Below are 27,253 nucleotides of genomic sequence, written 5' to 3'. Positions count from 1 at the left end.
CCCTAACCCTCATACTAACTCCAACCCTAGTACGACCAATAACCCTAACCCTAATACTAACTCGAATCCTAGTATACCCAATAACCCTAACCCTAATATAGCAGATTATTCCTTCATTCCAAGATACCTCAAAAGTATTGGATTGCTTTAAATCAATGTTGGATTCATGCAGTTGGGTCTACTGCCCACATATTTTTGCATGCAAGTCCAGATCAGATACTGAGGAGGGAAAAATAGCACATCCAAATATATAAGGAAAACATAAGGGAAAAGGTGGCGAGAAAGTAAAATAGGAAGCTGGATGGATTAATGGCAAATAAGAAGTGACTTGAGGCGAAAAACAGAGTGCGGTTTTGTGAAAATGGACGAGGAGACCAACTGCTTATGGAATTGACCATATCATTGATTTAAATCACGAGAGAGCCGGTTTAAATGTTACGCATTAAGAATGAATGCTAGGCAAGAACTGAAAATAGATGGTTTGATGATGACTATTTTCTGTACATTGTCATTACTGGGGGGGGGGGGGGGGGGGGTCTGGATACCTCACGATACGATACACAGCTCACGATGACGATCAGAAATTTTCCCAAGTGCCTCCTAGTCGGCGGAAATGTGAATTTTATTTTTTTTTAGGCGGACACAAATCACACCCCTGTTCTTTTTTTTGTTCTCCCGACATTTATTTACAATTTAAAAACTCCCCTTGCATGAGTACGAAGGCGCTGAGAGTGGGAACGCGTCTCCGGGTGGGCCTGGAAAGAACAGCGTGCTGACTCGGCCATTTATAAAAAGTAATTTCTTCAAGGCTCATCTGCCTTTGGTGCACCGTGGCAACCTGGCAAAAGTGGCAGTGACAATCCTCAGCGTGTCATCTGGCTCGCCAGGCTCGGCCTCTGCGCTCTTTTCGTCAAGCCGTGACTCACTCTTTCCCACAAGTGTGTTTGCTGCTCTGTTTTCCTGCCTTTTTGTCGCTGACAGCGAGAAGGAGGTCTTTAAAAATGGTGGCTTCTGGAGGGTGTTCGCTGTGTGTTTTTCACACATGAACGCTCATGCCTAACAGATGGTCTTCAAACCCGCATGTTTATTTAAGAGAGGGGGGGGGGGTGGAGTGAGGGAGGGAAATAGCTAGGTAGAGGCAAGAACAGAGCAGATGGAGAGGAAGACAGAACAATGTTTTTTTTTTTATTACTTATATCATCGCTACTTCACAGGTCCGTTTTTTGCCATGGGTGATGTTAGCGACTGCCCAGGGTGCAATCAATATGGGGGCGCGTCTAAAAAAAGTTTTTGTTTTTCAATTATATTACCAGTTGTCTAGACTATTCTCCATCATTTCCATGCTTAGTTAGTGGCATAGACTTTCTCCTCTACGCAAAGTTGGTACCCGGACATTTCGTCGCCAGACGCTTCGTCCCCAGACGGTTCGTTGAACGGACGCTTCGTCGACGGACAATTCGTCGCCGGACACTTCGTCGCCAGACAGTTCGCCTAACCTTAATCACTATTAAAGGAAAGTCAAAGGAAATTCAGATATTCTTTATTAAAGAAAATAAAACAGCAAAAACTCGCTCGACAACACAAACACATTAACATTTGGGCATGTGCAAGTACTAAATGTGCTCATCTCTAAACACACTACGCACGAAACGGTTCCTACGTTGAGCGCTCCACGTTTGGAAAGACCCCAAAAAGAATCAACGTGACATAACAACTCAGATGTCACGTTGATTCTTTTTGGGGTCTTTCCAAACGTGGAGCGCTCAACGTAGGAACCGTTTCGTGCGTAGTGTGTTTAGAGACGAGCACATTTAGTACTTGCACACGCCCAAATGTTAATGTGTTTGTGTTGTCGAGCGAGTTTTTGCTGTTTTATTTTCTTTAATAAAGAATGTGAATTTCCTTTGTCTTCTTTTTAATACAATTTTTAATAAAATAATTTTATTTATTGCCTTTTATTTTGAAAACAATCGTTCGCGAGTCCGGCGATGAATTGTCCATCGACGAAATGTCTGGCGACGATATGTCTGTTCGACGAACTGTCCGGCGACGAAGCGTCCGTTCGACGAACCGTCCGGGGACGAAGCATCCGGCGACGAAGTGTCCGTCGACGAAATGTCCGGTCACGGCAGAGTTTGCTGATGCGGAATTGCCGTCCCTGGAGTGTCACTGCATCCAGCGTAAAATGGCACAATCAATTATTTTTACTGTAATACATTTCTATATAATACTAACTCCAACCCTAGTATACCCTACAACCCTAACTCCAACCCCAGTATAAGCAATAACCCTAATAATCCCTCAACCCTAGTGCGACCAATACCCCCCAACCCTAATCCTAAATCCAACTCTACTACTACTACCTATAACCCTAATACTAACCTCAAACCTAGTATGGCCAACAACCCTAACACTAATATACAGTCCAACCCTAACATAGGTAACAACCCTAACCCTAATACTAACTCCAACCCCAGTATAAGCAATAAACCTAATAATCCCTCAACCCTAGTGCGACCAATAGCCCCAACCCTAATACTAAATCCAACTCTAGTACTACCTATAACCCTAATACTAACCTCAACCCTAGTATGGCCAACAACCCTAACCCTAATATACAGTCCAACTCTAATATAGGTAACAACTCTAACCCTAATACTAACTCCAACCCCAGTATAAGCAATAACCCTAACCCTAATACTAAATCCAACTCTAGTACGACCAATAACCCCCGCGTTCAGCCTAAAATGGCACAATCAATTATTTTTACTGTAATACATTTCTTATGATTGTATACGTAATTGACGATTTCGTTTCACAAAAGACCAATTTCAGGGTCAATCCAATCTTTCAATTTAATGCCAAAAGTCATTTAAAACAAACCTTACAGTATAAGCACTAAATTCAGATCACTGTAAGTATTGTGCCCTTACGGCATGGGCAAACGGGTCACCCCTTGCTTGCACAGAGCGCCAAATTAGCAAGAAACCCCCTGCTACTACATAAATTATCTTTCTTCAATCATTCACATGCCACCAACAATGGCGGCGAAGAAGTTAAGGGTGGAGGCTTTGACTTTTCCTTTGAGCGTCCTCCAACCCCCCCCTTTCTCTGACTTTCTCCATTTCCCCTGCGAGGTTGCCGCGTTTGCGTGCCGAGGCCAGCGGTAGCCATGACGCTCCATATAAGGAGTGGCTGTGGACAGGAATGAAGCCAGTGTGAAGGCATTCCCACTTTCTTTTTTTTCATGCCGTAATGTGAAAGCGCTCATGTTAAATACATGTGACAGCTGGCTCCTCTCCATGTTTTCCCTCGCTCGTGAACCCATTGTTGACCCCCACGCCGCATCGCAATGTGACTGATTAGGGTCAACGTTGCTCTCCGGGCGCCCTTTGGCTCTTTTCTACTCGCTATTTACTTGTTTGGACGCACGTCCATACATATTCTTATCGTGAGAGGAATGTAAGATCGGATTTTCCTCTTCTCTGCTTTGATTTTTTTGTCGTAATTGACAGCCGTTTTTGAGCAGAAACAATGAATATGTGGGTTTGTACGTAGAAATATATATTTGGATGTATGTTTTGAGTAAGCGTGACTCAGCCACTGAGCGAGAGATGAAACGGAGGAATTGAAGAAGAGAGATGGCTAAAGCTAAAGGACAGATGAGCAGCAGCCGCGGGCATTGAAGAGGCGGCTTGGGATGAACGCTCACATTTTTCATGCTTGGTCTTTTGCTTTTCTGCCCTAAATTCCGCCATCTATCCTATTTTACGGACTATAAGTCACACTGTTTGGGCGTTGTAGGCGTGCCTTCTACTTGTGGGTGGAATTGTTCAAAAATTATCCTTTTGGATTTCTATCAATGAGTTTAAAGGTAAAAATAAATATGAAAACATTTTGAAAATGACCTATTCGGGGGTGCTATTCTGCCCCAAGATACGACGTCAAAATCTGATCATTTCTTTGGGACCGAAGAGTTTAAATAATAAAAGATAGTTTTTACAAGATGCTTCAATTAGCAGCACTGGCCTGGTAATGTTTGAACAGTTTGTCTGTCAAATATTGGAATTGATTGGGGAGGCGTGGATGGAGTCAAAGGTGAACAATGACTCAGCAGAGGAACAGAAGACAAGGGCCTTTTCTGACCCCGGCTCCATTTTCCGGGCTAATGAACTGCGTCTAATCTGCTGTATTCCCCTTAGTGTTTTTAAATGTCGCCTAATGGACGCCTCAATTATTTCCCTCTCCCGCGTCTCTCAAGTGGTCTGGCATTTCTCAGCTGTGCATTCCAGCTGTGCGTGTTGGCGGGAGATCCAGCACAAGCGTGTGCCTTCTCCCCGTTCGAATCCCACCTGAATCCTCCAAAGTTGGCATGGCGTTCGCTGACCGTGTGTGAACCGTTTTTTTTCTGCATGCATGCGTCCGCTAAATTATGCCGGATTTGTAGCCCTCGCTTCTCCGGGCGTACTTGCCCTGAACGACGTTAACGTGTGCTCTCGGATAAACGCCAAAGCCATTGTTTCCGTTTGAAGTGAAGGTTTTTTTTTTCATCATATGGGAATATGTTGGTTGATCACATGCACCAAAAAAGGAGGATAAAAGTTGACAATCTAACCCTAAACCTAACCCCCTAACCCAACCCTAGATTGTGCAGGACAGTATGGGACAATTACAAAGATAGTACAGGTATTTAGCATAAGATCATCTAATTGTGTACCTTTTAGTATTGCAAAAAAATTTGATGCAAAAATGTAGTGGAAACCAGGAACACATTAGCCCAGCGCATGATACAACATAAATACAATACTATCGATAAAAAAGAAATGGACACAAAATTAGTTAAACATTTCACATTATATGGATTTGACAAATTTAAAGTGGCAAGAACAAGAATTGGACCGATACAGAAAGGAAAAAGACAGTACAAAGAAGGATTTATTCACTAGGAACGCAAGGACCGAAAGGTGATATGAAAGGAGAAGGGAGAATAGAGAGGGATTCCCCCTAAAAAAAAGAACCCCCAAAACCCGGAAAACTCTATCCTGACTAACTACCCTAACTTCAGCCCTAACCCCAGGACGACCGATAACCCCAAAACTAAACTCAACCCTAGTACGACCAATAACCCTAACCCTAATACTAGCCTCAACCCGAGTATGACCAAAAACCCTAACCCTAATTCAAACTCCAACCCTAATATAGCCAACAACCCTAACCCTAATGCTAACTCCAACCCTAGTATGACCAACAACCCTAACCCTAATACTACCTCCAACCCTAGTATACCCAACAACCCTAATCCTAATTCTAACTCCAACACTCGTACGACCAATAACTCTAACCCCAATACTAACTCCAACCCTAATATACCCAACAACCCTAGCCCTAATACTAAATCCAACTCTAGTATGACCAATAACCCTAACCCTAATACTCCCTCAACCCTAGTATGACCAAAAACCCTAACCCTAATACTAAATCTAACTCTTGTACGACCAATAACCCTAACCCTTATACTAACCTCAACCCTAGTATGACCAACAACCCTAACCCTAATTCAAACTCCAACCCTAATATAGCAACAACCCTAACCCTAATGCTAACTCCAACCCTAGTATGACCAACAACCCTAACCCTAATACTACCTCCAACCCTAGTATACCCAACAACCCTAATCCTAATTCTAAATCCAACCCTCGTACGACCAATAACAATAACCCTAATACTAACTCCAACCCTAATATACCCAACAACCCTAGCCCTAATACTAAGTCCAACTCTAGTACGACCAATAACCCTAACCTTTATACTAACCTCAACCCTAGTATGACCAACAACCCTAATTCTAACTCGAACCCTAGTATACCCAACAACCCTAACCCTAAATACTAACTCCAACCCTAGTATACCCAACAACCCTAACCCTAGTACTAACCTCAGCCCATATTATAGGGAAAGATAACCCTTAACCCTAATCCTAGGGAAAGAAATGAAAAACATCTCCATAATAAATGGTCCGATGGTCTTGTCATCTCCCGTGCTCTTCGTTTTCTTGCGTCTTCCTCGTCAGATTGGATTTTGAAGTCTGTTATTTTGGATAATTTTCTGAAAGTATAAAAAGGTTTTGTTAGTGCACCGTCATGGCCTGCTTCCCTGCATTTGGGTCCTTTCCACCCAATTTCAAGATTATAAGCATATAAAAGGGTGATTTCAATGAAGCAGCAACAACAAAAAAACAATCACAATTCCCCCTTTATATCAAATAAGGTTGCAAACCAATTGTTTTAAAAAAGTGCATTTTACATAAACTTATATGGCGAATAAACCTGTTCACCCAATAAAATGAAATGAACAATTTTAGTTCACTCTTTTTGCTGTCACTGAATATTTTTCCTTTTTTTCTGGAAGGTTGGTTTTGATAGTATGAACATGAATACAAATATAATTTTTTTTTTCGCAATCGGGCCCGATCGGAGACGTCCCTGTCATGCTTCCGTGAGCTGCATTTTAATTTTTTTTGCCGAATTTTTCCAATTTCAAACCTTCCCAAACCACATTTTTCCCAGCATCTCCAGTGCACCATCCAAGCCATGCAAGACGAGCTCCGAATCCAGCGCGATCTCAACCAGCTCTTCCAGTCGGATTACTCGGAGAGCGGACGCTTTGGTACCCAGGCCGTCTCCCCTCAGGAAATGACCGAGGAGAACTTCCTGCGTCTCCACGGCGAATTCGAGCGGCAGGTCAAGGAGCTCTTTCTCCTGCGGAAGACGGTGGAAGAGATGGAGCTGAGGATCGACACTCAGAAGCACACTTTAAACGCCAGGTGGGTTGGATTTTTTTTCTTCCCGTCGTTTACCTTCGAACCGCTTCTCCAAATCCCTTCTCACCCCCCCAGAGACGAGTCCATTAAGAAGCTCCTGGAAATGCTGCAGCGCAAAGGCCTGTCGTCTCGCGCCACTGAGGAGGACCACGAGCGGACGAGGCGGCTGGCTGACGCCGAGATGACCATCCATCAGCTGGAGGGTCTGCTGGAGCAGAAGGACAAAGATATGCTGCTTCTCAGACAGGTGGGTGGCCTTCAAACTCATTTTCCTGCTGATGAAGATCATCCAATCCACTCGTTCGCTTACGGCTGACGGCTCAGAAGCAAGTTTATTACCACATTCCCCTCTAGTGGCCAGCTCTTGCCAGTGAACCATTTTCGATCCATCTTCTCCCGCATTTTCTCCATCACCGTTAGTAGAAACGTCATTGAGTGCGTGGCCTCCAGCCATTGCTTTCACATGGGTGTTTATTATCCATTCATGCCCTGGAGTGTATTTGTTCCAAAGAAAAGCAGTGATGCGGACCTTCTTTTCTTTCTCTTCGCTGCCTCGCTGTCCCCCCACTCATCTCACTTCATTTGACTTTGGAGACTGGACGGGATAAGCGGCTCTAAAACCAGAAATCCTGTCCATTTTTTTCTGACATTTTTGGAAGCTTTTGATTCAGGAGGATGTGGGACAGCCGCATCGACCCGCGCAGGATCCGATATTCGGCAGGGGGGAAGCTCCACCCGGGCTCCTCCTCTGCCCCCATCTGCAAATCCTTCGTGGTCCCCGTACCGCCTCCTTTCCATGTGTCTCCCCCTTTCCAGCCTCCACACTCTTTCCCCTTGCGTCAACTCTGTTCCTCTCCTTCCTTCCCCGCTCCTTCTCCTCCTCCTCCTCGACGTTATCCCACCATCTTGGCCTCCTCCCGCCCTCCTCGTCATCTCCAGCACACCCCACCCCCCGGCCAAGGCCGCTCTCCTTCGTGGGCTGACCCCCGCGCCGTTTTGGTCCCCCAGGAGCTGCACAGGAGATACGAAGCGGCTCCCGAGTCCACCAAGACTAAAGCCCTGCAGACGGTCATCGAAATGAAGGTAAGAATGAGGCCGCCTCCTCGTCGCTTGCCCCCGTCTGGACGCGTGGGTCTCCCGCCAGGACGCCAAGATCAGCTCCCTGGAGCGCGCCATGAGGGAGCTGGAGGAGGACGTGAACACACTCAAGTCCAACGGAGCGCTCAGCTGCGAGGAGCGAGAGGAGGAGATCAAGCAGATGGAGGTGTACCGATCCCACTCCAAGTTCATGAAGAATAAGGTGACTCCTTTTTCAGAAGAACTCACTTGAGCGGCCGCTTTTTTTTTAACGTAGAGCAGGAAACTGCCGCCGCACTATTCTTTCCTCCTACTTGCCAGGTTGATCAGCTGAAGGAAGAGTTAGGTCAGAGCCAGTCAGAAAAGGAGGAGCTAAGGGAACGGGCCAATGAGCTACAGCGCCAGTCCGCAGTAAGAGACGCTCCTCGGCTGCCGGTCTGCAGCCGGCTTTGCCACTTGCGCTGCTTCTCAGTAGATTTCTGAGTAGTCTGACTGATAGGTCGAACCTAATCCGCTTTCTTTGCATGTTGATGCTGATTTTCTCTAGATTAGATAGGTTTTTGTTAGGTTGACTAACACGACGAATGACATTTCTGCGTGCTTTAACTCAACAGTTAAATACATACCGTATTTCCCACACTATAAGGCGCAAGTTCAATGAATGGCCTATCTTAAAATGTGTTTCTTATACACGGCACACTGGATTATAAAACACAGTAGTATTAGTAGTGGTGGTGGTGGTAGTAGTAGTAGTAGCAGCAGCAGTAGCAGTAGTAGCATTAGTCGTAGTAGTAGTCGTCGTCGCCGTAGCAGTCGTCGTCGTTGTCGCAGTAGTAGTTCTAGGGTTTGTGGTATACATCCACTAGATGGGGCTGTAGTATTAGTAGAAGTAGAAGTGGTTTGGGGTTGTTATTCATCAACTAGATGGCGCTGTGGTAGTAGTAGTAATGGATTGTGTTGTACATCCACTAAATGGAGCTGTAGTATTAGTAATAGTAGTAGTGGTTTGGGATTGTTATAAAGCAACTAGATGGCATTATGCTACAGGGAATTTCATACAACAATTAGCCAATATTGATCCTTATATAAGGCACATCGGATTACAGACGCTCCCCTACTTACCAACGAGTTAGGTTCCGGGCGATTGTTCATAAGTTGAATTTGTTCGTAAGTTGATTCAGTGCTATATTTTGTATTATAATTTATGTTTAAGGCCTATATAAGTATATTGAAGGTTTATATAAGTGCATTTGTATGTTTAAGGCTTTTATAAGTGACCTGCATTGGTTTGTACTGAAAAAAACATTTAACGAACGATCGTCGAACGATTCAAGTTGTATGCCCGTGCAACGCTCACCATTTTCTCACCCGCATCAAGCTTCTTTATTATTGCCACTTTCGTTTCAAATGAAATGGCTTGCTTCTTCCTTGCACTACCACCCTCACTAGAAGCCTTTCGCTTTTCACCAACCATATTGAATAATGGATGCACGAGATATTTAATGATAAAAATGTTCTTTGCGCACTGGAGATACGTTCACGCACTTACGCACTGCAACAAACTGGGCAGAGGAAGGTGGATGCTGGGTGAGCTCTCACAGCGCCAGGCGTCGGTATTAGCGGCGGAAAGAAGCACTACAAGAAGTAGGCGAAAGAAGCCAGGCTCACAGAACAAAGAAAGTTGTAAAAACATTAAAGTAAAAAGTATAAAGTACAAAGTAAAGTAAAGAGGAATGTATTAAGAAACATTAAAATGTAATTTAAAAAAAGATAGAAGGGCTGTAAAACACGAAAAACAAGAATATACAGAGCTACTGTCACTGGCTTCCGCGTGACGGCACCATCTTGGGGAAAAAAAAGGAAAAAAGAAAAGAAAAACCTATGCGCAGACATGTTCTTATGTACCGTTGTTCGTAACTCGAATGTTCGTAAGTAGGGGAGCGTCTGTATAGGCCGCCTCGCCAGCTTTTGACAAAAAGCGCCTTATAGTGCGGAATACGGTAATTCCTTTTTTTTCATTCTGCCGATTTGAATTAGAGCCCAGTTTGGCCCGTGATGAATTTATCCTCGGACATTCAAAACGTGCACCATTCATGTTGGACAACCTGTGTGTGTCACACAGACGGATCAGCTGAAGCAGGATTTGAACCGCAAGGACAGTGAGCTGCTGGCGCTCCGGACCAAACTGGACACTCTGAACAACCAGTTTTCCGACAGCAAGCAACACGTGGACGTCCTCAAGGAGTCGCTCACCGCAAAGGAGCAGAGGGCTGCCATACTACAGACCGAGGCACGCCGAAGCGCCTCTCATCAAATGTCTCTTGGCTGTCATTTTGTGACGTGCTGCCATTGACGCTTGCAGGTGGACGCCTTGCGCATTCGCCAGGAGGAAAAAGAGGCACTCCTGTCCAAAAAGAGCCAGCAAATATCCGAAATCTCGGACGAGAAGAGCACGCAGAGCGGAGAAATTAGCGACCTCAAGGACATGCTGGACGTCAAGGAACGCAAAGTCGTCGTGCTTCAGAAAAAGGTATGGCGTGACATTCGGGCCGTGATTTCCTTAAGCTTCACGTGCGGGAAAACGTGTTCCAAGCACACGCGTGCGATACGCAATTCCTTTCACGTCGTAAGTCTGCGATGACTCTCCAACAATCGGAAGTCGGAATGCCAGGCAAATTGGGATTGGCTGATTGGCATCAATCCGAATCTGCACTGCCTCCCGACTCCTGATTGGTTGATAAAATCAGACTTAATGTTAAATGGGGGAAATGATAGTGTATTAGAATGGAATAGCAAGCATAAAATAATTGTTAATTGCAATTAATTTGAAAAATAAAAAGATAATTTACACCAAATAAACGCTTTCATGCTCCTAAAGCACTTTATTGTACGCTCCCAACATGTTTTAATTACGTGGTATTTCACATTACGGTTATGCCCTTGTGGCGTGAATCTAGTAAAATGGCAAAGAATGAGTTACCGTATTTTCTCGCATATAAGCCGCCCCCATGTATAAGGATCACCCCTTAAATTGCATTAAAAGTGTTGAATTTTACAATTTCTCGTGTATAAGCCGCCCCCCTGATTCACAATTTTCACCCCCATATTCATGGTTTTAATAGGGGGTACAAATGTGTTACTTTGAAGGGAAATTCTTAATAAAATCATTGCACGTGGTTTTTCTGAGATACTGTATGAATCAAAAGCACATTATTAGGATCAATATCATAAGGAATTAATTCATCCAGTAATGGTTGTTTTCCTACTGCAAAACAGAAAATAACCAACAAATAGTAAATGTTAATTTGCCGACATCTACTGGTGAAAAAGCTGTAAGTATTTTCCGCATATAAGCCGTACCCTTGATTTAGTCATTTTTTTAGCTACAAATATGACTTATATGCGAGAAAATACGGTAATTAACAGCGATTTTAATGGGAAAGTGTTGGGAGTCATGTAATTGTCTGTAATTTTGTTGTACGTACAGTAGATGGCGCTGTGATACAAGCTAATTGAGAAGCTGCAACAGTGAAGCACAAGATTAAATGTTTTTTTTTTCATATTTAAAAATAATAATAATAATATAAAGCTCCATGTGCATAGAAAAGCAATGCACAGTCATTTAATCTATTTTCATCTAGTGGTCAAATGCATTGTTTTCTCGTCTGCAAAACAGATGGAGTTCATGAAGGGCACAATGACCAATCAAGCAGACAGCTCTGAAGAAGGGAGTGGAAGCGGAGAGGGGGGTGTATGTGTGTTAGAAATCAAGATGAATACTAATAAGCGGCCCTTGTTCAATAAAACATGGCCTTCGTCGTCTTCAAATAGAATACGTACAGTCCACTGCATTTTTTTGGTTTTTTTGCGCCATGTTTAGGCTGTTTGTGTACGGATCTTTGCGGCCAAGGAATAAACCAAAACAGGTAAAATCACGTTTACAGTTTTTGTGTGTTTCGCATCCAGCACTTGTCAGTTTCAAAAAGTGCCGGATGGATCAAAGACCCAATGTCAAGCGTGTGCGCGTGTGTGTGTGTGTGTGTGTGTGTGTGTGTGTGTGTGTGTGTGTGTGTGTGTGTGAGGAGAGCGAGCTGTCAGTCAAGCTGTCAAGCGAACCGTTGATTAATGAGGCGCAAGAAATGTTTTAGATCCACACTGTGAATGTGGGAGTTCTTTTCTTGAACTTCATGGCTTTTATTTCACGTTTCAAAAGGATCACGCAGAACAGGAGGTGGGGGGAGTTTGATTTTGGCGTTTATTTCCAACTTGGGCCTTTTTATTCTTCATCACGCAGTCTTTTTTTTTTTTTAATTTGTCTACCGCGGACCGCGATAGACACCCAATTGGATTTGAACTGGGAGCGATCGGTCACTACCAGCCTTTCCCAATTCAAATGGATTTGCTCTAAGTGTAATCATTCACTGTCCAATGTATTTTTTCTTCTTGTAGATAGAGAACCTCCAAGATCAGCTGAAGGACAAAGACAAGCAGCTCACCGGCCTTAAAGGACGCGTCAAATCCTTACAGACGGACACGTCCAACACCGACACGGCTCTGGGAACGCTGGAGGAAGCGCTCTCCGAGAAGGTCCGTTCATCTGCCATGGGGTGTCCCTTCCTGTTTCTTTTGCATTCTACCCTGTCACCTGAATGCCGCCACCTCGTCGCGTCTTCAATTTGACCTCCGGTTCACTCTGTAGTCGCTTTAGTCTAAAAAAAAAAAAGGCGCGCTGCCTGCCAGAACGCATTACGTGTCTAAAATCACGCTCGGTCGTTTATCCTGCCGGAGCTGCCATGCATATTAAGTTTAATGCAACTGTTATGAGTGTGGAAATTCAATCTGGACTCGAGGTGCATGACTGCTTTTAAAAAAAAAAAAAGTTTTATTGTACTTCCTTGTTCCATCTGTCATTGGTCCCAGGAACGAATCATTGAGCGATTGAAAGAGCAGCGAGAAAAAGAGGAAAGAGAAAAGGGGGATGAGGTGGAGTCCGCCAAGAAGGAGCTGAAGGAGCTGCGGGAGAAAGTTTCCCAGATGCAGGCTGACCTTGCAGACCGTGAGGTACACACACACACATACACACACACACACACACACACTCACACTGTACATCAATATCTGTGCTGTTAGCCGCACACTCTCCTTCTCAAGCCTCTCCTTCCGTGTCAAGGAGAACTTGACTGATCTATCTCCGCAGAACAGATCTCCTATCCCGCCAAGGTCCTCGTGCTGAAGGACCGCCATGATAAAACAGTCACGTCCCCCCTCGACAACCTAATATAAGACCCGACTGGGGAAAGCGCACCTTCTGGTGACCTTTATGCAAAGCACGCAACTGTGGGGGAAAAAAACGAGCCAATCTTTTAGCACATTGGAATATTTGTCGCTTGTGAAATTGCTATGTTGTTCAATTTCTATAGCTTTCTGGGAAAGGTGAAATATAGATAAGAGTTACCGTATTTTACGGACTATAAATCATGCCGGGTCTGTGACTTACCGTACATGCAGGTGCGATTTATCTGATCCGGATACTTCTTTGTACGTTTTTTGGGGTTGGGGTGATTCATATTCTGAAAACTACGGTATTCGTCGGCATTGTCTTCAAATATGTATTTTGAAACAAACTAGTGAAGCCCTTATCCGATACTTTGACTGCTGTAAATCAAACCACTAGGGAAACATGTCGGCTGAGTGGGACTACTTCTCTTTAGAAAACAATCATATCGCAAACAAAGCGTTTCCTGAGAGGGAACTAGGAAGCCTTACTTTAAATACAGTGGTACAAGCTTAATGCGTTTTGGGACTGAGCTCATATGTCGATTTACTCGTAACTCAAACAAGCGTTTCCCATAGAAATGAACTAAAAACAAATTAATTCGTTCCAACCCTCTGAAAAAACACCAAAAACAGAATATTAGATTGGAAAAAATGTTTTATTTGTTCTAATTCGCCATCTATTAACAAAGTAACAAATAACAAGTGGTTTAATAGTACTAAAATGTGTTCAATAGTACTAAAATTAGAAGGATTTCGCGGAGGGGGGAGAGAGAGAGAGGGGCGGAGACTTTTTACACGGCAACGCGCTCGTAACATAACATAAACAAATTTAAATGAACTTGGATTACGATGCAGACAGACTAAAAAATAAGTTTAATCTAACCTTACACTAAACTTAATTCTAATTTTGTTTTAAATTTTGATAACTTTGGGTTGGCTCTATTTGCCCCGCCTCCACCCTGACTTTCAGATGCAACCTATCGAGGGTTGTTTGCTTTTGTCTTGCCTTCAAAATATTCCGAAAATTATGCACACAAATGTCCTCACAATAGGATAATGCACGACCACTTGCATACCTGTCAACCTCTGCCGATAACTTCCCTTATAAATGATTATGATTCCCCTTACAAACCCCCAAAAAACCTTACAAACACCGTACGACTCGTACGGTGTTTGTAAGGTTTTTTTGATTTATCCTTGTTTTTTTTTTGTATTATTTTTACTGGTCTAATAATAAGGACATCGGATCAGTATGGGCAAGACATCTTGAAAACAACAGCTAAAGCAAACCGATGTTCCAGCCAAGAATTTGCACGCAAACTACCTTATTTAAGCGATGCGTACTGGGGCTTCAAAGCGCCTGTCAGAAGGCGTGTTGAAGTTATAATCAAAACCTTCTTTTAAAAGTGGAACTCCACCCAAACACTGCACTAAAATGCACACATTATTGTTTCGGAGGGGTGGGGGGGTTGAAAGCGTGGGTGCTTAATTTCACCTTCTCTGACTTGTACTACACTGTGTGCTTACTTTTAGTATGTTGTGGGCTCGTAAAAACTGTTAATGTCCACTTGTATAATTTCCAGATATACACGGGCGAAATAAGCATTCCTAAATACCCGCGTGGGGTTTGCCTGACAACATCAGCACACACACACACACACACACACACACACACTTAAAGACGGTAGAACAAGAGTATGCCTTAAAATCGTCGGACTGTAAAATGATAGGTCTCGGTGCCGCTCCTCCCGCGAGCTGGATGTGTCTCTATCACCCGAAAGGGGAAAAAAAGGAGATGGACTTCACGCATGGATAGATTCAGTGGGGAAAATGATTTGGGAGGGGGGGAGTCAGGTCTTGGGAAAAAGCCTTCAAGAGCACAGTGATGATGAATCACACTCTACAAAGGATAAAAAATACTAGTGCAGTTTGATTGTTTTTTTTTTTTAATGTCCCCACAGTTAGGACTAAGATGCAGTAACAGGTTATTGCGGTGATGAAGTCGTTTTGAAAAAGAGGTCGAGGCAAAGTCAAGATTGTGCAAAGGAACGGCGGCTTATCTGTAGTAGCTCATTTCCTCCCTTTTTGTCCCCAATCACAGGCGTCGCTTTTGGACCTGAAAGAGAAGGCCTCTTCTCTGGCCTCCTCCGCTCTTAAGAAGGACAACAGGCTGAAAAGCATGGAGATCGTCTTGGAGCAAAAGAAGGAGGAGTGCGTCAAAGTGGAGAACCAACTGAAGAAGGTACGCGTTTCCCGCATATGGCGTCGCCGTCTCTTTGTGTTAGCCGCGATGTAATGCAGACTCCAACCTTGGTGTGTTTGCATGTGTGTGTGTGTGGCTTTTGATTGACATTCTGCACGTGTGACCGTGCGGGTTGTGTTTTTTCGCTCCTCTTTTATTTGGCTTCTCATGCACACATTATACTGTCAGACTCTCAAACATTGACTCTCCACATAAAGATGTGTAAAGAGTTTGCGCACTTCCAAAACTAATAGGCTTTCTAATTTGTGGGCGCACATACATGCATATACATACATACACACATACACCCACCCACACACACACACACACACACACACACATACGCGTGTCCCAAGAGCAACATTTGCTTCTGGGAAACAGTCACAGCTGTTATAACTTTTGTTTCTAACTTGTTTTTGTGTGTGTGTGTGTGTGTGTGTGTGTGTCTTCTTTTCGGTCTAGCAAAATGTGGGGAGACCTTGCTACCACAGTAATCCCTCGAATATCGCGGCCTCAACTTTTGCGGTTTCACTACATCGCAGACTTTTTTTGTCTGAATTTTTTTATTTATTTACTTATTTTTTAAGTTCAGAAAACTGTGAAAATCCACGCTGAAACTCGCTAGGACTCAGCACTGAAGGAAAAAAAAGTAGTTATAATAGGGGTGATCCTATTTCGCAGTTTTTCGTTTATCGCGGCCATGTCTGGTCTACATTAACCGGGATATTCGAGATATTACTGTATTGTGGTTTGGTAGCAATTATGTCTTAAAAATGTAGCATTCTAAGAGGTTCAATAGGTTACAAATGTTTCTAAAAAGCAGGGATGTCAAACTCAGTTTGGTTCGCAGGCTACAATAATGCTAACTAGATCTCATGTGAGTTTATTTTTGGCCCGAAAAGTTAACTGACTTGCCTCCATTGAAAGCGATAGAAGTCCAATCAATTTTGACTGGGAGGGCCGAATGAACAGAGAACCATTTATTAATGTCAACAGCAGGCAATGAGTTCATTTTGCCTCCCTTTTTTTGTACTTGGAAGCCACTTACGGTAAAATTTGGATCATTTACTATTGATTTTGAGGGACTTTGATACTTTGGCTTCCGTTGGAACTCAATTGAACTCCCACCTTGGTTTTGGGACGTCGCAGGCTCAGAGTGCGGCGGTAGAGTCGGCGGCCAGCGCTGAGCTGGCGCAACGCATCTCCTGCCTGGAGGAGGAAGTGAGCCGCCACAAGGGGGACGCCGGTAAGGCTCAGGTCGAGGTGGAGCGGCTCCTGGAGATCCTCAGGGAGATGGAGAACGAGAAGAACGACAAGGAAAAAAAGATCCACGAACTGGAGAGGTGAGCCACGGAAAGCAAAGGGTTAAAATCAAGACCGCCGTTGACGGCCAAAGATGTCCAATCCTGCCACTCCTTGCTTCCGAGATTGGACATCTATCGCCGTCGACGGCGGCAGATTTAAAAAATAATAATAATTCTTCTACCGATTCATTAAATCGTGCTCTTTCTTCCCCTTTAATTTTGCCTTCATTATTACTGTTATTATTATTATTATTATTACAAGAAGGCCTTCCGCCTCTCATCTGTGGCGTTCTCCTCAAGCCCCTCCCCCAGCTGCTTCTCAGCAGCCAATGGGGGGGTTAGTGTGGGACTACCTGGGCACGTGAGTGGCTGGAGGCGCTGCTGACGGAATTGGAAAATTGCACGAAACTAAAAAACAAGTCACTTTGCTTGCCAGATGTCGGCAGCCCCTCCCACGTGGAAAAAGGCCACTCCCATCCTTCCTGGACGTTTAAAAAAAATCCCTTTTTTTTTTTTCCACGTGGGACGCGGCTGAATTCACTAATCTCTGTTGGAGTTGCACTATCGCACAGTCGTTTTTCCATCTGTACATTTTGCAACCCTTCTCCAAGGAGAACAAAGGTTCCTTTGAGAACCTCGGAGAACCTTTGTTCTCCTCCGTCACTGACGCAACGCTCGCTTTCACAAATTTTGCCCAGCTTTCGACGACCTTTCCCCCCCAACAGGAATGTTTTCTAACGCCTGTCAAATGTTCTTTGTGCGCACGTTTTTTTTGCCCGCCGAGCTTTTGCTGTTGTTCTTCTTCTTGTGTACACTAACGGCGTCTTCTTAAATGGCTTCGAACGCACGGCAGAGGAGAAAAAAACGTCAGTTTTCAAAGGCCAGACGTCTTTTTCATCACGTCTGTCCACTTGCTCGTTACGTCCCGCCGCAACCTCTCCTCTCGTTCCGTCTTTTTTTTTTGAGGGCAGTAAAACTAATGACTGTTAATGATTCCGGGGACATTGGTTTCAAAGCGCCCGCGTCTGGCAGGCGGGGCAGAAGGAAAAAAAAAAACGGCGGCTATTTATAATTCAGCAACCGCCGACGTCCAATTAGCGAGGGTTTAGCCGTGCGCTTTTAATGATTTATTGGTTCTGAGTGTCGCGGTGGACGAAACGCTGCGTTTGGGATGGGACCGCTTGGAAAAAATGGCGAATCTCACCGTCGTCGTCCTGGATTCGAACCGCGAGATGAAACGTTTCCCGCTCGCCATCGTAATGTACGAGCTTCCGATGCAAGTTGTTTTCCTAGCGGTTTAGGACCGGAAAAAAAAAACCTAGCCCAGGTGGAACATTTCCCCGAGCCGCCGATGATGAAAGGCTCGCGCGCGGGTTCAACGAGGCCGGCCGTCGTCGACCTTCCCGCGTGTGTAAATCCAGCTGTATAACTCGGTGGCGGGCTATTTATTTCAGTAACTAGGACGGTAATTGGAGCGGACTGAGTGACTTCACACTGGGGGGAAATGGAGCTGAAAAATCTGCCTGGATGGCCAAAATAAAGGATTTGGACAGCCCAGTGGAAAACAAAGCGGTGGCGACGTAGAGGCAAAGGCAAAAGGAGGAGGAGAGGGAGGGTCGGGATTGAAAAACAGCGAGAAATATCGGAGATGTTGTTAATGAACAAATTGTGTCAAGTGAGGTTCAAGTGGAAGCCAGTCAAAACACACAATGAGCTCCGTTACTAATGTGTCCTTTCCCACCGTCGCGCAAACTTTTTGGGGGGTTCTAACACAACTATCCGAGAAGAACTAATGTCTGGTGAACGCCCTCGCCGCTTTAAGTGTGCTTTTGAGCGACCCTTTCCTGGCACAAATGTTTTAAGGTCAAGTGAGGTGAGGCGAGCACTCACGAGATTGTCCTTTGCCCGCAGGGGTCTCCCGGTGGCATATTTTTACCACTCCGAATCACCTGATTTTTGTGGGTCTCATACCTGGGAAAAGTATTAAGCAGGGAAAAATATTTGCATTTTTTTTCTCACCCAATTGGAAACAAATCTATCCAATATTAAAGCCATATAAAAAGGTTATTATTCTTTAGATATTTGGTTGTCACTCCAAAAAAAAAACCCATCAGACATCAAATTCATTTCCTTGGAAAAGCTGGTCAAATTTTACCACCACATACCTGTCAACCTCTGCCGATAACTGCCCTTATAAATGATTATGATTCCCCTTACAAACCCCCCAAAAAACCTTACAAACACCGTACGACGTACGGTGTTTGTAAGTTTTTTGGGGGGTTTGTAAGGGGAATCATAATCATTTATAAGGGCAGTTATCGGCAGAGGTTGACAGGTATGCCACCATGGTCGATGATAGATGTCCAATCCAGTCTCACTGGGGGGGACTGGCGAGCTCCCTAGTCAAAACGGATTGGACGTCAGTCACTGTCAATGGCAGCCAATGAGTTTATAGTAAAAAAAAAAAAAAAACTATCTTTTTTTTACCCGGTCAGCAACCCCTGAAAATGACGTGATCGGGCCCAATTTCCCATCACATGATCCGGGACATCTCTATTTGCCTGCCTCTGCCACCCTGTCCTTCGGTCTGTCTTAGCACTTTTAGCACTTGTCACTTCCTGTCTCACCTTGCGCTTTCTTTCTCCTTCTCCCCCGTGACGCCGGCAAGTCTCGCATCCAGGTTAGTGTACGGCACGCCTTCTTTCCCTCCCGCTCCTTCCAAACTCCCCACATTGGTCGTCTATCGCCGCCAATGGAGCTCATTTGGATACGCCGCTCCTGAAAAGGCTTTTCTCGGCGGCGTTCGAACCGTTAAAGCGAGTTCTACGCGCTAACTGAGAGTCACACGGGAACTCAAAGCGAGCGCAGGAAGAAAGAAAGAAAACAATCACGTTTGGGAGCCGTGGAAACGGCGATGTCAGGCGTTTGGCAGAGGATGAGGAGTTCCTCACATCAAAACAGGAGATGCTGCGTGCGTAAAAAAAACGAAAAGAAAAACAACAACAAAAAAAGCCGTCTTCTGTCGCTCAGCCAGGCAAGCTCCTTTTTTTTTGTTCTGCTTTCCCATTAGAGTTGGACTTGAATCACCAAAACAAAAGCCAAGACAGCCAGGAAACACAAGCGCTAAGAAGTTAGAAATCTAAGACACCTTTTTACAGCACAATTGAGAATATTTTTGTAAATCTCAGAGGAAACAAAAAAGTGTTATGAAATTCAATATGACCTTCAAGAACTAAGCAAATTTGTCAATGTCAGAATGGAAACGTGATCACCTACGGAAAAAGACGACGTAAAAAATACCCAATTCAAAAATGTGTCTCCTTTTGTGTGCGATAAACCAAAGCAACACTTTTAAAGTTTTTTTTTTCTCCAATAGAAAGAGCGAAAAGTGGTTTAAAGGAAATCCTTGATGTTAATTTTGTGTGAACTGCGTGCAGTAAACATACACGAATCCTCAGAGTATTTCTGATCAAATATTTATACAGGACTCCAAATGCAATATTAATATTACCTTTGCGCGGGCTCCCGAATATCACCCGCTTGCTAATGAAGGAGGTAAAAAAAAAAAAAGTTCTCACGTTGGGGAGTTAAAGCAAGTTTTGGGAGAACCATATCCGAGAATTTTGCCGTTCAAAGTGCTGTCAACAACTTTTTTTTTAAATGTATTCACATGAGCAGCTCTCGGTATGTTTGCAACAGTGTCGATGCACGTAAATGAACACGTATAGTCGCCTCCCCTTGAAATATTTGCGTGTGGTCTGAGCCTCGACGCCCTACAAAGCAGCTTGTGTGTGGAGTCTATATAAATTCAATCACATTTAGGCGGAATTTCAAAGCGCACGCTCATAAATTCTTTGCATTTCTCACGTTGATAATGAGAGGGTGATGCTGCGCCAATACGTAGCCTTGTATTTAGTAGTCAGATGACCACGTTTTAGGCTAAAACCAAATGATCTTTGAGCTGTAACCCAATGACAAGTGAGCAAAAACAAGAGGAATTGTAGGATAAAATCAGGAGTCCGCGGGGGGAACGTTGCCCTAGTGGCAAATCAAGACCACATGCTCGCGTCGTATACTCCAGCGTACGTGAGGCAAATGTTGCGTGAAGGTGGGGGGGGGTTACCTCGGAGAAATGGATGCGAGCCGCTTCCTGGACATCCTCCAATTGGAACATTCCTGCCTTTTTATGACCTGTTACACACAAACGCACACACAAACAGGCCTTGAAAAGGTATTTCAATTAAGACAGTGTATGCATTAACAAATCAGTTGTAGATACTCTATATGTACTTTTTTTCAAAATAGTTCAGGATTATATTTGTTTGTGACTTTTGACAGTTCTAGACATCCAATCCACATCAATTGCAAAGACTGACATTGGCGGCATTAGACGTCCAATCCCGTTTGACTGTCCCAGTCCAACTTTGGACGTCTATCCTTATAAAATGGCGGACAATGAGTTAATTAGCACTTAAAAAAATGAATCTGTTTCTGAATCCACCTCTGAGACTGACAGGATCGAATCTGGGACATCTAATCTGCCTTCAAAACCTGCAAAAATTATGCTTTTAACTCATTGGCCACCACCAAAAAAGTTGAATGGACTCCCATTGGCGCGCACTGGCCTCCAAACCTTTTGTGTTCCTTATCATTCATCCCGAGCCGTGATTCGGTGTAAGCCGTTAAAACCTTACTGGCATTACGCCGAGGCGAAAAGGTATTAAAGGCCCCGATTGAGACGAGCTGGTGTGATGGCCGATAGGATTCTGACAGAGGCGCAATGGCTTCTGGGCAGCTTAGGAAGGAGGATTAAAACCTTTCTTCACACACTGGGTCACTCAATTCTATTGTAACAGTCAAACTATGTCATTTTGCTTGACAAAAACAGTCACCCAAAGATGACTTTTGGATCATTTGTGTATCAAACGGGCACTTTGAAACCGAGCCATATTAACTGGTAGTGACTGGTAATATGCTCTGTGATTGGTTGGGATAGGCTCCAGCACCACCCCGCCACCCTTGTGAGGATAAGCGGTACGGAAAATGAAGAAATGACTGATCATGTTTTATTGCCATTGCTGGGAATAGTCGACCAATCATTCATTCGTTTTCTAGACGGCTTATCCTCACGAGGGTCATGGGGGTGCTGGAGTCCTGGGCCGCGGACACCCTGAATTGGTGGCTGGCCAATCGCAGGGCACAAGGGGACAGCAATGAATCACTCGTAGCTCGGGGCAATTTAAGCTAGCCTAGCATGTTTTTGGAATGTAGGAGGACCCAGAAAAAAACCCACGCAAGCCCGGTACTCGGTCGTTTGGTCGCTGGTCTTTTGGTCGCCTGTTGTTTGGGTCCGGGCGACCAAAAGACCGCGACCAAAAGTCCGGCGACCAAAAGACCGGCGACCAAACAGCCGGTCATGCCCAAGCCCTGGGGAGAACATACAAACACGGTGGGGAGCGACCTGGGATCCAACCCACGACCCCAGAGCTTTGAGGCCGACGCGCTAACCACTAGATGAGCGATCCATTTTGTCATAATAGACGTCTATCGCCGTCCCAAGTTAACTTAGGGTGGCGTTTGACATTTCTATATTAAAGTCTGATGATAAAAATAGGGGGGTAAAATCCAAACGTCATCTTAATGTTCATTGGCTGACAGCCATGCCACTCTCCAGTTCAAGCGATAGACATCAAATCCATACAAACTTGCCAAGCTTCAGCCTTGATGCCTTAAATGTCATTATACATGTATCAAGACAATAAAAGCATTGAATTCAATTCAATTGTTTTGCGCAGGCAGACGAAGGATCAATCCAAAAAGGTGTCCAACCTGAAGCATAAAGAGCAAATGGAGAAGAGCAAAAACGCCCAGTTGATGGAGGAGGCCAAGAAACGGGAAGACAACATCAACGAGAGTTCTCAGCAGATAAAGGTAGGAAGGGAGAAAGTGGAAGGTGCGGGGGAGGGAGGAAACTTTTCTCCCTCCAATTGATGAGCTTCGTCCGTCCGTCCGTCCTAACGATGGCAACTCGTCAGAATGCGACGGGGGAGGGGAGCCGCCTCGGGCGACGCCGGCGCTCGTGTATGCCGTGCAGCTCGGGGAGTTCGCGCGCCGGTATCCGCAGAGGATGATTGACAGCCGACGAGGCGACAAGGGACGGGTACTTGAGCGGGAACGTCGCGGCTTCGCAATGGTGAAGATTTCCAACCGCAGATTTTTTTTCAGCTCGGCCCCTTGAACTTTCCCAGTCACCTTTTTTTTTTTCCGTCCTCCCCCCTCCGCTCTTCCAGGAATTGGTAGCGGCCTCTCTGATTGGAGGCAGATGACAGTTTTCGCTTACGCTCTCCTCGTGACCTGGAGGATTCGGCGAATGACCGTAACCGATTGCTTTCGCGGGGTTTCTCTGAGCGGACCGATGAAATCCGAGTCGAGTTCGGAACGTCGATTGGATTCGGGATGTAATTGAATTAGGCCCGTCCACGTCGTTATGCTCGGACTCGGGAGACGGCCGAGGTCGCGGCGTGGGTTTTGATTTTTGAAAAGTCTCGAACTGTGATTTCGAATGCCGCAACGTCCTCAAAGGGGAAGGAGATGATCCATTTTTTTCTAATTAAGCGGGTGTGTTTTTGTCAGTCGATGTGCGAAGTTATTATGTTGAATTTGTTAAATGCCTTTGATATGACAGATAACACCTACCATTATTTTCACATATAAGCCTTATGTGTAACTAAAAAAGTGATGACTGAATCAAGGGTACAGCTTATATGCTCACAAGACTTACAGCATTATTATACTCTTTTTCACAAGTAAATGTCGGCAAATTAACATTTGCTATTTGTTGGTTATTTTCTGTTTTGCAGTAAGAAAACAACCCCTAATGAATTATTTACTAACTTCCTTATGATAGTGACCCTAAAAATGTGCTTTTGATTCATACAGTAGCTCAGAAATACCATGTGCGATGATTATTCTTAAGATTTTCCCTCCAAAGTAACACATTTGTACTCCCTATTAAAACCATGAATATGGAAGAGAAAATTGTGAATCAGGGGTCGGCTTATACGTGAGAAATTGTAAAATTCAATGATTTTTAAGACAATTTTAAGGGTGCGGTTTATACACAGGGTCGGCTTATATGCGAGGAAATACGGTGCGGGAACACAAAACGTCTTTTTATAGGGTATATTTTCCGCTCCATTTTGATTGGACCGAACTATCGCTGCCAGCCCCCCAGGCAAATTGGATTAGACGGTTCTAGCCGCTTCATAGGCATTTTACAATTTTAAAAAGTGGTCCACGTAACATGTTTTCTATTTTATTATTCTATCTGTGCTGAGAAAAAAAATGTTTTCCATTGAGTTAAAATTTTTGGGGGGTTGTGTTTGAAAACTGATGCGATACGACGCATACTAGAGACGTCCAGAATGCAATCCTGTGATTGGAAATCCGGCTATTTTCAGCAAAAAAAAGAGGGTTTTATTTATTTTTAAGTAATCACTCATTGGCTGCAATTGACGGCGATCGATGTCCCAGGGAGCCCTGGCAGCAATCCTTTTCCATTTTTTTTTTTTTACCCCATCCATGTCGAGAGAAAAACCAAAATCCTACTTACAAATGCAGCGTTTCCACCAAAGTAAAGTCATACATTTCCACGGTTTGACGTGGATCACTCCACTGGCACGCCGTGCGCCGTTTTTTAAAAATTTCTTCCACGATCGGTGGGATCTTCGCAGGACTCCATTCGCTCCAAAGAGGAGCGCATCGAGGAGTTGGAGGAGGCCCTGAGGGAAAGCGTTCAGATCACCACCGAGAGGGAGTTGGTGCTGGCCCAAGAGGAGCAGGCCCGCACGCAATCCGAAAAACAGGTAAAAAAAACAACCGTCCCGATTACCCATGGCGCGACCGCAATCTTCACCTTCCCCTCAACCCGTCCACTCCCGAGCGTTTGTGTTTTTTGGCTGACGTCAAAGCTGCCACGTTTAAACGCGTCGCTGGCAAAGGTGGCTCACGGCGGCGAACGCGTGCCAGCTGAGCTCATTCAGGCGCGGCCGCGTGTTTGCCCAGTCCTCTCCCGGTTCGGTCAATAAGTCCCTATTTCGGGAACAAGTCGCATTTTGTCCGTCCCGGTAGGAGACGGACAGCCGTCCGGCCATTATCTCCGCTCGGAAAGCTTCTTCCGACGCCGCCCGGGAGGGGGGGGGGACAAAAAAAAACAAGCGTGGGCAGCGAGGATGAGGACTGCCCTGAGAAAACATGGCGCCGTGTAGTCGTTGGCTAAAATGACAGCGCTTCTTTGTTATTACTGCCTCCACACGTTAGCCGGCTGTCTTTGGATGGACATTAACGCGGGCGCAAAAGGTCGTTTTGCGTTGGCTAAGACGCTCGGTCACGCCCCACATGGCTTATTTGGGCAATTCTAGCAAGCGGGCAATCCGAGTGATGATACCGATGTGCGTGTTTTTTTGTTTTACACGCATCAGGTGCATGTTTAGGTGCAAGGGATGGTTTACAAGGGGAATGCTCCATTGTGGGACTTTGCCCACTGGGATTCCGCTTCAAATCTAAGCAAATGATGGTGATAGACATCCGATCCATTTTAACCGGGAGGTCTGGCGGTAGAGTGGGTTTTGACTCTCATTGCCTGCTGGTCCCAGAGAAAAAAATTCCACCCCCCTCTGTAGGATCACTCCCGCTCCCGGTCCAAATAAGTCTCTTTATTTTTTTCCCTTTTACTATTGTTACTTAAAGATGTTTCTTTTCCCCAAAAAGTGTGATATATACCATACCTGTCAACAAGTTTTCCTGTATTTTATCCGTTTTTTTTATCCTTTCAAATTGTGTACGCCGTATAACAACTTTTGTACGATTTTTTTTGTAAAACCGATCTCGTTTTACCCATTTCGGCTCTATTCCGGATCGGTCAGATGAAAACGTCATTGTCGATTGCTAATGTTGTCATGCTTTGAGCATGATACGTGCACGCAAGTCAGTCACTTCTGCCTTTCCACTATATCAATATAGTGCAGGGGTCGGGAACCTTTTTGATGGAAAGAGCCATAATCAATTCATATTTTTTAAATGTGAATCCTTGAGAGCCATGCTCCGAATTTAAAAGTCAACATACATGAAAATGTGTGCTTTCTTTTAGTCATTTCACCACTTTTAAAGTACAAAAAGTCTCTGAATTATTTTGACAACATTGTTACGTTGTTGCTAATCAATGAGTATCAATGAGAAATCCATGCAAAAGAGTGTAATGAAATAAATGATTATAAGGCGCTGGGGTAGTGTCAATGCCATAATACCAACGTAACGCTCCTATTCCTGCGCTTTCTCACCAGCAGTTTCCATAATTTACCTCACAGGTTAGTGGAGAGCCATATGCACCCATCAAAAGAGCCATATGTGCCTCCCGAGCCATAGGTTTCCTACCCCTGATATAGTGAGTCAGCAAGCAATGTACCCAGACAGTCAAGTTATCAGCGACATACAGTGACATCTACAGAATCTATAATTTAGCGCATACAAAAGGGGCCCTGACTGATTAGGCACCCTGTCCACGATGGAGAAAGTTTGAGACTTTTAAATGTGCCCAATGTGAGTAATGTACCACGTTGCATTTTTTAGTTTTTAGGTGATATTTGTTTTAATCACCTAATAGAGGGACTTGCAATCATTTATAAGGGGAGCAATTGGGCAAGGTTGACAGGTATGCATATACATACATTTGTTTTTGTTTTTTAATCTTCATTGTGCATAATATTTGGCCTGTGCAACTGGCACTCAGGTGCCACTTATAGTCCGAAAATTACAGTAATTAAATTTGGACTCGGAAGCGCAGAATTTCTCGAAATAATTCTGTTGGATCTCTGTAAAACAACTTCAGGAGCAGGTTAAGAAAGAGTGAGACCAATTTCAAGGAGATACGTTTATTACCAGACTGCAGGACGGGGAGAGCTCGAACGGCTGCGAACGCACAGCCTATTCGCCGCAACTCTCTCTGAACTAACAGTTTGTGCATCTATTTATATGTGAAAAATATGATGCTGTACAGAGAAGATAACAAAAAGACATCTGCAGAGCGGATGTCTCAACATGACTCGACATTTTTCATTGCTCACACCAAACTGATGCAATACTAACAAGCAATTGCAAAGAGTGAGTCAGCATATCTTACAAATTCACGCTGTATGTATCCGGCAGCGATCAAAATGGATCGGACATCTATCACCATCAATGGCACCTCTGTCGCAAAAAAAAAAGAAATTGTCACATTAGAGCATCACACCTGCACATTGATGCAAAGGCATGGCCGCGCCAAAATGCGGGAGACATTTTGAGCTAGACGTTAGTCATTGATGGTCAACGGCGGACGCTGTGTGTGTGTGTTGCGGCTTTTTTTCCGACAGCGCGTTCCTTTGCATTTCCTGCTTTTTCCACTCCCCTTTTTCATCCCTCACTTCTTTTTTCCTCGCCGGCTTGTACTTTAAATTCAGAACGTACTTTGTGTTTGGGCTGTCTCTTTTTATTGAT

The 27,253-nt window shown here is 44.5% G+C and overlaps 1 protein-coding gene across 10 annotated transcripts in view; it reads left to right on the top strand.

Annotated features, from left to right (window-relative positions):
- Positions 1 to 27,253, top strand: part of LOC144068848 (ELKS/Rab6-interacting/CAST family member 1-like) — a 67,942-nt gene that overhangs the window by 10,340 nt on the left and 30,349 nt on the right. For 4 of the 10 annotated variants that reach the window (XR_013298317.1, XR_013298318.1, XM_077593730.1 and 1 more), the window contains exons 5-19: positions 6,567 to 6,823; positions 6,896 to 7,067; positions 7,829 to 7,903; positions 7,965 to 8,120; positions 8,219 to 8,308; positions 10,020 to 10,187; positions 10,260 to 10,427; positions 12,347 to 12,484; positions 12,818 to 12,958; positions 15,276 to 15,416; positions 16,566 to 16,759; positions 16,983 to 17,081; positions 19,389 to 19,400; positions 22,516 to 22,651; positions 24,454 to 24,585. Coding sequence is in view for 7 of the 10 variants with exons in the window: in XM_077593730.1 (XP_077449856.1) it covers positions 6,567 to 6,823; positions 6,896 to 7,067; positions 7,829 to 7,903; positions 7,965 to 8,120; positions 8,219 to 8,308; positions 10,020 to 10,187; positions 10,260 to 10,427; positions 12,347 to 12,484; positions 12,818 to 12,958; positions 15,276 to 15,416; positions 16,566 to 16,759; positions 16,983 to 17,081; positions 19,389 to 19,400; positions 22,516 to 22,651; positions 24,454 to 24,585 (2,079 nt within the window). In the remaining 3 variants the exon portion in view is untranslated. The remainder of the gene's footprint in view (positions 1 to 6,566; positions 6,824 to 6,895; positions 7,068 to 7,828; positions 7,904 to 7,964; positions 8,121 to 8,218; positions 8,309 to 10,019; positions 10,188 to 10,259; positions 10,428 to 12,346; positions 12,485 to 12,817; positions 12,959 to 15,275; positions 15,417 to 16,565; positions 16,760 to 16,982; positions 17,082 to 19,388; positions 19,401 to 22,515; positions 22,652 to 24,453; positions 24,586 to 27,253) is intronic. The other 6 variants (XR_013298319.1, XM_077593735.1, XM_077593736.1 and 3 more) reach the window with 3 other exon arrangements.

The sequence above is a fragment of the Stigmatopora argus genome, chromosome 23 (assembly GCF_051989625.1).
Source record: "Stigmatopora argus isolate UIUO_Sarg chromosome 23, RoL_Sarg_1.0, whole genome shotgun sequence".
In the NCBI taxonomy this organism is placed as follows: Eukaryota; Metazoa; Chordata; class Actinopteri; order Syngnathiformes; family Syngnathidae; genus Stigmatopora; species Stigmatopora argus.
The sequence above is the reverse complement of the archived record's forward strand: the minus strand, read 5'-3'. Positions and strand labels throughout refer to the sequence as shown.